General features: G+C 33.6%; 2 protein-coding genes across 2 annotated transcripts; both read right to left on the bottom strand.

Moving 5' to 3' along the window:
• Positions 1-904: 904 nt before the first annotated feature.
• On the bottom strand, positions 905-2,500 carry LOC110780025 (transcription repressor OFP17). Its single transcript, XM_021984456.2, has 2 exons — positions 1,523-2,500; positions 905-1,444 (listed from the first exon to the last, which is right to left on the bottom strand). Exons 1-2 carry the CDS (start codon positions 1,856-1,858, stop codon positions 1,067-1,069), a joined length of 714 nt encoding a protein of 237 aa, XP_021840148.1. The 5' UTR covers positions 1,859-2,500; the 3' UTR covers positions 905-1,066.
• Positions 2,501-2,631: 131 nt separating this feature from the next.
• LOC110780026 (uncharacterized) lies at positions 2,632-6,686 on the bottom strand. Its single transcript, XM_021991819.2, has 8 exons — positions 6,438-6,686; positions 5,956-6,043; positions 4,533-4,615; positions 3,947-4,011; positions 3,602-3,708; positions 3,373-3,422; positions 3,176-3,258; positions 2,632-3,095 (listed from the first exon to the last, which is right to left on the bottom strand). The coding sequence occupies exons 2-8, from the start codon at positions 6,011-6,013 to the stop codon at positions 2,981-2,983; spliced, it is 561 nt and encodes a 186-aa protein (XP_021847511.1). The 5' UTR covers positions 6,014-6,043; positions 6,438-6,686; the 3' UTR covers positions 2,632-2,980.
• Between the last annotated feature and the right edge of the window lie 5,490 nt (positions 6,687-12,176).

Raw genomic sequence — 12,176 nt, forward strand, 5'->3', positions numbered from 1 at the left:
GCAACTCAGTCCTCAAAATCTAGAAACAAATACAATGTGTATTTGCAGGAGTCATAAACCATTAAATCTCTGCATGTCCGGAGTCAATAAACTGATAGAGTATAAAACTAATCTTGGGGCTTCAACCATCAGTTTAAGCTTTTGGTTGAGTTGGTCCTTTGACATGGTATCAGAGTCAGCGTGACGCAAAGGTCACGGGTTCAAATATCATCCACCCCTCCTTTCAAAGTGGAATATTTCGCGCTGGGTATGAGGAGGCCTATGTTGCATCCACACGGGGCGTGATAGAGTATAAAACTAATTTTTGGGTTTCAACCATCAGCTTAAGGTTTTGGTTGAGTTGGTCATTTGACATAAACATATACTCCCTCCTTCGCCAATAAACATTATCTTAAAAGTGCTTCGTTGCCAATAAATTAAGAAAGTGGCTAATTTGCAACCGACATTTTTGGTTACAACATAGAAACTACGAGTACTTTATTGGAGAGTATTAGAAAATCTAAAACTTGTCACTTCTCCTACAATAATAATGGTTATGAGTTATGACTTACTATGAGTGTAATATGTCACGTTTTAAAGTAAGAGTTAATCAATGGATAGTAAACGACGACATATGATCTTTTCAGACAAAACATGTTATATACTACGTAATAAATTATGAAGGATTGGAGTCTTTTAAATATTTTATTACTAGGTAATAATATACTTCTTACATGATTACAAGTTAATTAGTCCAGTTACACAGGTCTACTCTTAACCCACACCCAAACATTTCGCTGAGGATAGGGCTCGACCATGTGACCTCTAAGGCACAAGATGAAGGATTAGAGCGATATGATAAAATAAGTGATCAAGGAAGAAGAGAGTATTTTGAACAAGAATTTCTTTGCAATGCAACACAATGTTGCTTTAGTAACCAACAAAAGAGGATCTCTAAAATGTTTATGCCATCAGATTACAAATGTGTAAAACGGCATACAGTGTATGACAACAATAGACCTTTTAAGCATTAGAGACATCGAAAATCAAGAGATGAATTTGAGAAGAATACTAAATGTAATGTTTATCATTCTGATGAGATACTGGTCTGCTGACTCTCAGTCTCTTCAGAAGAAGAAAACAGATCCCTGCATAACTCTCCATAAAACCTACTTACCAAATCCACGAAAACCGGACTTTTCAGATTCCTCCAACAGTATAGAAGCTCTTCAACATCCATCAAGTCTTTCACTTTCCCTTCTTCAACAATCATCTCCATTAAATAACTCTCGAAGCTTTTACACGCATCTTCAACCTCGTCCTCCTCCTCCAGATCGTCAGAGCTCGCTTTCTTACTGTCGCTGATTATTCTCAAATAACCAGGTGTTATAGGCGACGGGAATGGCTCTTTAGCATGGCCTCCTCCTGATGATGGACTCACACTTCTAACATCCCCCATCACCACCTGATCACAGCTCTCAGAGTCTAAGTCTTTTGCCTTTCTAAGGGTGAAAAGAACCGTAAGATACTCAGCGATGCGTACCTTTTGGACAGGCTTTGGCGTTCTCTCGTTCTTCTTTCTACGACGGAATGTTTTTCTGAATTTCGAGGAGAGGGAAGGGCGACTTTTCCGTAGCCGGTATTTCTTGTTCTTTGGCCGGCAACGGGGGAAGCTGAGAGCCTTTAGGGAGAAGGGTTTTCTAAACCTGACAGTTCTGGTTTTTTTGGGTTTTGTTCGCCGTGTTGGCAAACGGAATGTAGGACTCCTAGAAGAAGAAGACATTGAAGGCTTTTCACATTTATGCTTGAAGATGGATAAAAGTTTACTACAGGGTTCCATTACCTTGGCTTGGAAGTAAAACAATGTCTTCAATCTCATTTCTTAATGACAATGTTTGAGATTGAGCTTCAGAAACAAGTTTAAGCCTCCGATTGGTAGAAGAAAGATGGGGTTTTGGTGCATTTGATGAACTTTGGGCAAAGGAAAAGAAAAGATATGATGATGATGATGATGTTGTTAAGGGTTGGTGGTTTGGTAATTTCTCTGGTTTTTCTAAGATTTGAAGGATTGGTGCTAATACTGGGGCACACGTCTAGAAAAGCTTCAGAGAGGTGGGATCCCATGAACTCAAACTTGATGTCATTTTCATCTTACCTAAGAATTTTCCATATACTATATGCTTCTTCTACAGTTTTATCTGTACCAACCATTATGTTTGTTGCTACTAAAAAATTAGAGCACAAACTTGGAACACCAGTCATCCAACTATCCCAGTTGACCGGTCATCAAATCCTCTCATTGACCATGGCAAAAACAGAAATACTTATTCCAATATAAAATGATAATCAATCACATTAGCAAAATAAAAGGAATCAGTATGAGAGGCCATGGTATATTTTAGAAAATGGCTAAGGGCCGGGCAAGAGTTCGGTGTGGCCATAGAGGGATCGAGATTAGGACTCTCCTCCATAACTTTACGGCTAGTCTAGTTGCCTCTTCTCTAATTCCAGTTACCGGAAAGGATCCTCTTTCGGGGAAGAAAGAGAGTGAGAAGGACAGGGTTAAGTAATTGAGTGTCACAATCAATAACTCTACCGTAAGACAAAACGAAGAATACAGATAGTGATCATGCACAAGACTACAACAGAAAATGTATTCAATCCCTGTGAGGAAATTTGCCATTGATATCTGAAGTTTGTACATGCAGAAACTCGACCCTATCCTTTGAATACTTTCTACAGTAGCCATTATTCAACAAAACTGGTGTAGCTCTATAGTTGTATGCTACCAAGCTTCATGTTACAAAATGCATTGGGACATTCCCTCTTTTGACACATCCAATGAATAATGATTTGTCAGTTTAGCAACATAAAAACAATCAGACACATAATACATGACTGATGTAACTCTATTCTACTCATTGGTAAATGGAAATCGGTCCAACTAAAGCTGCACTATGCCTTTGTAGTTTGTACCTCTTTATCGGGGTTATTAAACCATCTAGTGTGGTTTCGGTTTATATCCATCAACTGCAAAATTTCTGGTGGCCACAGGCAGAGCCAAGCGAATTCCATCCAGTTCAGGCTTTGCTTCAATTTGGCAACCAAGACGAGACCTAAACAAGCAATTACTGAGGTCTAGAACCAGGAGAGACAACTTAAGACTGATTGAACAAAGTAGAGAAGATACACTTACGTTTCTGTTAGCCCAAATGCGAGGTCCAACATGTCATTTTCTTCGTCAGATGGGTCTGCCAGTTTGTTGTAGTAGTCCACATCCTGAGAAACAAAGCAAGTAACAAAATTGAAGACATCGGTGGATTGAGGTAAAAAGATAATTATACGAAGTATATTTTACCGAATAAAAAGATAAACAATAAGATGTTGACTTACCATCACTATAACGTGACATGTGGAACATGCACAAGATCCCTCGCATGCTCCTGAAAAGACAGAATGTGAAACTTGTTAGCAGAATGCAACATGGTTAAGAGAAAACTGAGTCTTGAAAAGACCCAACTGAGGAAATATTAGGCTTAGAATCTCATGACGAAGTAAATAACAGCTACAAAGCCTTGTTTACAACAATAAAATTCAAATTCAAGACAAATGGAATGCCTACCTTCTAGCTCAATGTCATTGGAATGAGCAGCCTCTAACAAGTTTGTGCCAACCGGAACCTTAATTTGTTTCTCTGTTCCATCGGTTTCAACAAATGTCACATTTATTCTGCAGTATTACAAGCAAATTAGTGAGAATGCAAGCTTATAGTTTACTGGATAGAATGTGAAAATACACTCATTAAGGATAGAAAATTTGAAATACGTGCACATGCCTGCATTAAAAGAATCTTGTGGGACTACAAGTCTACAACTCGAGTTTAAATACCTGTTGGGGGGGTAAGGGGGGAGTTTGGAACAATGTTTCGATACCAACTATTCAAGGGAAATAAGGTATTGAAACTTACGTTTGCTCCTCATTTCCATCCTTGTGTGAATTAGTGGCAGCAGTGTTGCAAAAATATCGATGTGTCTGAACAAAAATAAATCATATGCATATGAGTAAATATGACAGAAGAAACGAATCCTTTTCATATTATACATATAGCAGCAAATAATCTTCTACTCTGTCCATTTTAATTAATCAGCCAACTTAAAATCTCTTGCATGGGACCAGAGTACACGTTTATGGCAAATCATCAAGCAGTTGCCACTTGCCACCAGCCATAGCCCATAGGTAAATGAAGCTGGCTTTATACTACTACGAGGTATATTGTTGCAGTGAAACAAAACCTGAACCTTAATCTTAATCTTAAAAGTTCATTACCAAGGGAATCTTTCACATAATAGCCAAAGCCGATAGAACCTCACACCATTAATTTAAGAATAAAAAAACAGCCTTACCAATGACTATAGGTTTATCTTTTCAAGGAAAGAGGAACACATTATATTGTCAGTGATCTAATAACACAAAAGTTGAATAGAATAACAAACAGGCTTCTACTGGTATCAGTTTAAATGTTCTGAAAATATCAATATCATATACGGAGATACCTGTAGGGGGAGCTGAAGCGAAGTCTTTATCCTGCTTGAAGATGCACATAGATATTGTGTCCCTGGTATATATGCTGATTTACCTAGTGAGGAAAAGAGGTTAATGTCAAAAGCTAGATTGAAAACCTTGCATAAATGCATCTAAATGTATAATGCACATAAGAAACTTTCATCCACAAGCATAACTAGTCATGAAAACTAATGCAACGTTTTTACTTTTTCCGTATTGCTTATAGTGAAACCAGACATTAATTTTCTATGATGTTTGATCATTGACGCCTTTCATTTTCTTTTCCCATTATTTCCTCTACTGAAACAGCTAATATTCAGTACATTTACAGCTAGGAAGCTTGACTTTTAACTAAAAACACTTTTTATGAAAGCAGAAAGTTTTCATGTAAATTTTATATGCATAACCTATCCTTAATGTAGGGGAGGAAAAAAAATGCAGCAGGTAGCGGCTATTAAAAGTTAGTAAAAGAAACCTTCTCATGCCACCACATCTATGTCTCTTTAGTTATCCAATATCTATTTCTCAATTCTTACTGACATGTCTGCTAATTCTCATAAACCGAGGATGCTTCATTGTTAATCTTGAGCCTGATAGCCAGAAAACAATTATTTTGGCCAGTGGGTATTACTGGGTAACTTCAGTACATTACCCTGGTTTGATAAGCAATAATTTTCAGCCCATAAAACAAATAGCTGAGGCTTTTTCCATTTTCCCAGCTTTAACAATGTGTTTGAATGGGAAGAGAAAGGAATGTGACAGAAATTGATGGATCCGATCCATTTTCCTTCCACATGGAAATGGACTGGGGACGAGAAGAGTAGGAAATGGAGATTCCAACTCCATTTCCCTTTTCATGAACCAAATCCTTCCAAAATTGGAATTTGAAGGGAAAAGACAAGCCCACTTCACCCTCCTCTCCTTTCCCTTCTTTTTGTCCCCTCCCCGTTACTATCCACATACATTGTTAGTTCTACTGTATAGTTATATGCTTGCCCAAGCATCCACATCAACATCAAAGTTCAGTAACTATAACACCTTTTCATTAATACTCCTGAACTCCACTAATCTCCAATTTATGTTGAAGCGAAATTATAATCCCTGGTTCACGCTAGATAGCCCCCATTTCAAGAATATTGCTCACTCTTTGAGCACCTAGCAGGCTAGCAGCATTATTACAATCTGCCAGTTTTCCTAAAACTTCTATATGTTGCTCAGAAATATCATTTACACTTGAAATGCATTTAATGAAACCCAAACATTTAAAAACTAAGCAGAATAAAAGGCATCAACCACATATTAGCAATTTATAAAAAGGAAATTGCGCCCTATCTCAACTGAACGAGCGAATTATGCAAAGCATTGTACGAAAACCCCGAAAGAGCATGGAAATTTAGGTATTAAAACACAAACCTTGAGCCAATTTCTTGATTGCCTGAGCTCCAAGACTAGAAATTCTAGAAACCCACATAATCTTGGAAGCTTGTAAAACACCCACAATCTGAAAGAGGGCAGCAGCACAAATTGATTCAGCAAACTAATAATCATGATATTAAACACCCAAATACTTTTGACAAATAAGTTCGGCATAAAAGCAAACACTTGGCAGGGAAACTTAAAATGGGCAGCTAATTACAAAAATGTTACAAAAAATATCAACTCATTACAAAATTTCAAAAGCCTTTTCAATTTCCAGAAACTTCCAATTAACAAATCAACCCAACGATTGAACCAATTAGGTTAGGAATCAACCAAATCAGTTTACCCTAAGCCCTCAATTTCTAACCAAATTACAATTTGAAGCCCCAGGAATCATTAAATTTACAAAATTTAACAAATTATGAGAGCTAGGAAGCAAATCTGGGTAAAATTGCAAGAAGGAGATAAGTACTAACCAAAAATTAGCGGCTGATATAGCTTCAGGTGTTTCGCGGTGCGGAGGGCTGAGGTGTTGTTTCTAGGTCTGGGTTGGTGGTTGAAAGCCGGCAGGTCGGAGAGTCGGGCTGAAGCAGGGGCGCGGTCGGGCTCTCTGAGTCCAGTTGCTGTTTTGTTGGACTGGAGTTTGTCGAGAGGAGAACTCGATGAAGGGAAGTAAAACGCAGTGTTCATTTAATTTCAGATTTTTTTTTGTTGTTGTTGTTGTGAATGAGAATCGATCGATCATCTGTAATCGCCGAATTGGAATGAAATCTCTAACCAACTGTTAAATGCAGTTGTTAAATAATACAATTACATTTTTGAACCATCAATCAATAATTACACTACTTTATTTAAAATAATACCGAAAATATCACGTGTTCCTTCTTTACGAGAATATTTGTGGCATATTTTTAACTACCAAGATCAATAACTATAACTATCAATCAATCCATCAATTACTACATACTTAAGACACGCAAAACTCCCAAAATAAAAGACACGCAAAACAATACATGTCATCTCCCGGTGCATTCTATATTTTTTTAATTAGAAATATATGATGGATATTTATATGGAAAGAAAAATAAAATTAATCTACATTGAGAAAAAAACTACATAGAAATCTATTAAGGCTTAAAATGTTGCCATAATTAAGCCTCAATCATCAATAATTATCGATAACTATAAACTAAAATACACACCAGAAATGACAAGTATCATCTCCTATTAGTATTTAGGTTTTTTTTATTTAAAAAATATTTATCAATAAAACTTACAAAAATGGAGAAAAAATAATTTTCCGTATCTATTAACCCTTACTGTAGAAAGTTAATTGTAGTTCATATCTCTTATATGCATTATATAAATTATTATTTGGAAAAAAAGTACTGCTTATTGATTAATTTAAAAAAGAAATAATTTTCAAAACTTTTAACAACATTTTAAACTTCTTTTGTATTATATTAATTTAATAATGACTTTAAAACCTTTTGTCTTACGAAAAATAAATGTGTAGTATCTTCAAAAAAAATTACGTAACGAAATTAATAATTTAAGTAAGAAATAAGGTGGAATATGGGTGAAAAACGGAGAAAAAAGTTGTGAAAAGAGTAAATATGAGAAAACTTTTTATAAAGAACTGAAAGAAACAAATATTAGCAAATTGTTACCTTATATTGAAAGTAAATATGAGTACACTTATTTCAAGGAATATAAGTTTAGATGAATTTAGTTAACTTAACACTATGTTTTATTGGACTTATTTTGCCTGAACTTATATTATCTCAACTTATTTTATCTGGAAAAAAAACTTATTTTGACTGAAATAAACTTATTAGTGTTAAAATGTCTGGAAAAAAAACTTATTTTTTTTTTTATTTATTTAGGAAAAATTAAATCCATTGGTGTTGATGAACTTGTTAATGGAATATATTTTATTTTATTAACTTTTCTGTAAACAATAATTAAATTATTAAAAAAGTATTACATAAAAATATTTACGGATTAGTAATCATCCTGCGTTGTACATGTACTAAACTAGTTTTTGCTAATTTGAAGAAATTAAAGAAACCAAAATACTCTCTTTATAATCCAATGGCCAAATTTAGGTGTTGGTGGAATTCAGTTCACCAAATTAGTAAATTATCTATTAAATTGTGAAAATAGAATTGAACAATTCAGAAAAGTTAGAAACTATACAAATAGAACATCCTCAAAATTAAAAAATGCAAACAATCTCTTCCATGTCAGTAATTCTTTTGCAGCAGAAACACAAACATAACTAATCATTTGCACAATTGCATGTCTATAATAAGATGGAATTACAGTTCGTGAAAATAGGGCCGGTCATCTCTTGATTTACAACTCCCCTAACACATCCTTTGTTATAGCGTGTTTCCATATCTTACCATCAATCATCTGCTAAAAGAGTTGTTCTCCAAATCTCATCTCTAGATTAAAAAAAAAAAAAACATATTAGAAATGTGATATTATGAACTGAAAAAAAAAAAAGTTATCGAGTATATCTAATAATGTCGCCACTCAATCTGTCTGTACATAACATTGATGTTATGATAATATTGTCGACGCACATTATATTCAATTATTCTTCCATGTTTATTCCACTGACCTTTCCAAAGTGAGTGGTGCTGTTAGAAGCGGGTGAGCTCACACACAATAGTTTCACTCAATAAAAATAGATAGGAAAAAACAAAGGCACTCAATATATAATCTTTCAATGTGTGTGTTACAAAAGAAAAAAGTTACATATTTTGTTTATATAATGTTACTCCGTATTACAAACTAATAAAAAAATGTTATTCCTAATATTTCTATCATTTTCACATATTAAAAGTTTTCTATCACATTGTCAAATTTATCTAATTCTAACACTCCCCTTAAACTTGACCTATTCACTATATCAACTTATTTTGACTGAAATAAATTTATATGTGTGTTAAAATGTCTGAAAAAAACTTAAATTTTTTAAAATTATTTATTTAGGGAAAATTAACTCAATTGGTGTTTGATAAACTCATTTACGAAATATATTTTATTTTATTAACTTTCTGTAAGTAATTATCAAAATTATTAAAAAAATATTCATAAAAATATTTACGGAGTAATAATAATTGTGTGTTACACGGGTACTAAACTAGTACAAATCTAAAACGACATTATCTTGATTTTGTGTTAATCTCAATTAAACATACTAAGTTAAGTTTGCCAAAAAAAAAATTAGTTTTCTAAAACTCAATTAACTTAAATAAGTCCGAAATCTAAAGCTCTAATTTGTAAAACCTATTTAAATCATTACGGTGGTTGATTGAAAAAGTGATACGCGGTGTCATTTTCAGTCATGCTTATGTTTTTTTTGTTTTTAATTTTTAAGGGACAATTCGTAAAGTCTGTAGATGAATAAATAATTTACCGGATTGATTTTAAAAGTGAACTAGATTAGCTCTCATATATGCACGGATTTTCTAAAATTATTTAGCCAGTTTTTTTTTTTTTTTTTACATATTTGACTGGAATGTTTCTTTCCCATAAGTTACTGCATAATTAATAAATTTTGCACATTACTCATTTAACCATCTTGCAATTTCAGTCATATTTTTCGCAAATTATTAGGGGGTGTTCTCTGTTATTTCTATAAACATATATTCTTTTTTCTATAACATAAATAGTTAATAAAAAATGAGAGAAAATTAAAATAAAAAAAAAAAAGATTTTTTAGGAATTTTTTTTCTGGAGGGAAAATGTTGCACCAAGAAGTGACATGTGTCATTCCTGGTGTCTGTTTTAGTATAAAGTAATAGATATAAAGTAATAGATAGATTGTTATTTTCCGCAAGAAAGTGCTCTCTTTTCCCGAAAAAACATTATGGCCATTTTCGGCGGTCTATGGTTAAGGTAGCCGACAAATATAATTAGGGTGGGCGGTTGAAGTAGGATGAGGATGGAGGATGGGTATTGTGGGGTGGTCAGTTGGAAAAGGCGGCGGTAGCCTGCGAATGTGACGGTTTAGTTTGTGAAGTGGGTGACAACTCTATCAAGTTAGCGACTAGCAAGGGTTTGGGGGGAGGGGTTGTCCAACTAAGTATTAAACTTTTAACTAAACTAGTTTCTGAGCACGTTCAATGAACGGACAATTGTATAGTAGTTGTTAAACGGTATTTTAAAGTGCTAATTTTATTGAAGACTTAGGATTTTAGTGGAAATATATGATTTATATAGAGGTGAAATTTAAAAGTTGAAAAATATATAAATTAGATGGTTGATTAATTAATATCGAGTGTTAAAGATGGGGATGGCTGGGTGAAAAAGGTTATATAAATTAAATGATGAATTGATATGGAATGAGGAAGATGAAATGGAAGAGGTGTTGAAGCTGTAAAATAGTTCGTATAACAAACAACAAAAAGAAAAAATTGAAAAAAAATACAAATTAATGGATGAAAAATTGGGATGACACATGTCTTATAATAACATATGGTCTTCCTTTTTAAATACTAGGTATAGATTAGACTAACTAGTTTGTGGCCCGGGCGTTGCTCTGGGTTTTACTTTTAGTGGGATTTACTTATTTTAAATATGTGCGTATGTGGTGCTATTATCTGATTTCCATGCAAGATCAGTGGCCGATTAACAAACTTCCTTCCCATATCCGAAAATCAAAACAACGTCAAGTTCTCTTATTCATGATTAGTTGATTATTATACTATTGTCAATGTTTCCCTCTTCCGCACTCATAATTACACTCCATTACCCTAAGTTTTATTTTTATTTTTCAAGCTTAAGTTGAGAAGAGAAGAATTGTACATTTATAAGTTAAGTAATTAATTCCCTTTTGTTTTTTTCCCTTTAATTCATTATTATTCATTTTAAAAAGGTTGTATTTATTATTTAAATAGAAAAATATAACATCATTGTGGCTAGCTAAGATGGTAAGAATGGTAACTTTTAATTCAAGAGGTCTAGTGTTCAATCCTTGCTACATGCTTGTAATAAGGAGGGATCTATGTGGCACATATACGTTCTTATAAACGCCTTGGTGCGAGTGAGGCGGTTTAGTTTGTGAAGTGGGGGTGGCAACTCTATCAAGTTAGCGACTAGCAAGAGTTTGGGGGTGTCCAACTAAGTATTAAACTTTTAAGGCAAATTTGTCAAAAAGGACCTTTTTTAACTCAAATTTTGCGAGAAAGGACCTTTTATTTTTTTTGTGAAAACACACCTTAAAGTAACTTTTTTTGCGAGGAAGGACCTAAGGGAAGTTTCCGGCATTGACTGAGCTTTTCCGGCCATTGACTTGCACGTGAGCAGCACGCGTGGCTTACGTTGGCTAAAGACATTGATTTTCCCGAGTCTTGAATTTTCAAACTTGATTTTATTTCGATTTTTTTTTTCAACTTTAGGTTTTAAAGCTTGAATTTTGGAGGGAAATTGGGTGTGATTAGCAAAATAAAGTCACACGTACAAGTCAATGGCCGAAAAAGATCAGTCAATGCCGGAAATTTACTTTTGGTTGTCTTTCGCAAAAAAAAATTACATTAAGGTGTGATTTCACAAAAAAAAAATTATATAAGGTCATTTCTCGCAAAAAAAAATTACATTAAGGTGTGATTTAGCAAAAAAATTATATAAGGTCCTTTCTCGCAAAATTTGGGTTATAAAAGGTCCTTTTTAACAAATTTACCAACTTTTAACTAAATTAGACTAATGTTAAGTTGAGGTTATTTTACTATCAATCAGTTTATTACAGAGGTAGTTTGGCTGAATCATAACTAGGTATATACATGTTAAGGTTGCGTTTTATACATCTGATTTTTATTTATTTAATCTCAACTTATTTTATTTGAACTTATCTGAAATTATTAAAACTCATCTAAATTTATTTTAGTTTACTTTTGGTCAACCCTTATTTTTCTTGGAATTTATCTTATCTGATCTTATCTGAAGTTATTTGTTCTGAAATAGTCAAAATAAATTAAACAAAAATAGTATTATGCTCTGTTATGTTCACCTTATTTCAATTTATTTCAAGGAAAATAAGTTCAAATATAAGCTCACACAAAATACGGAGTAAGTCCAAATAAAACGGAACATAAATAGTAAGCCACAAGTTACGATGCCTTTCGGAGTTTCGGTATTGCATATCTTATGATACTTTTGTTCTTTTAGGCCTTATTCGACGGTAGCGGTTCTGAGTATCATAC

The sequence above is a fragment of the Spinacia oleracea genome, chromosome 1 (assembly GCF_020520425.1).
Source record: "Spinacia oleracea cultivar Varoflay chromosome 1, BTI_SOV_V1, whole genome shotgun sequence".
Classification (NCBI taxonomy): Eukaryota; Viridiplantae; Streptophyta; class Magnoliopsida; order Caryophyllales; family Amaranthaceae; genus Spinacia; species Spinacia oleracea.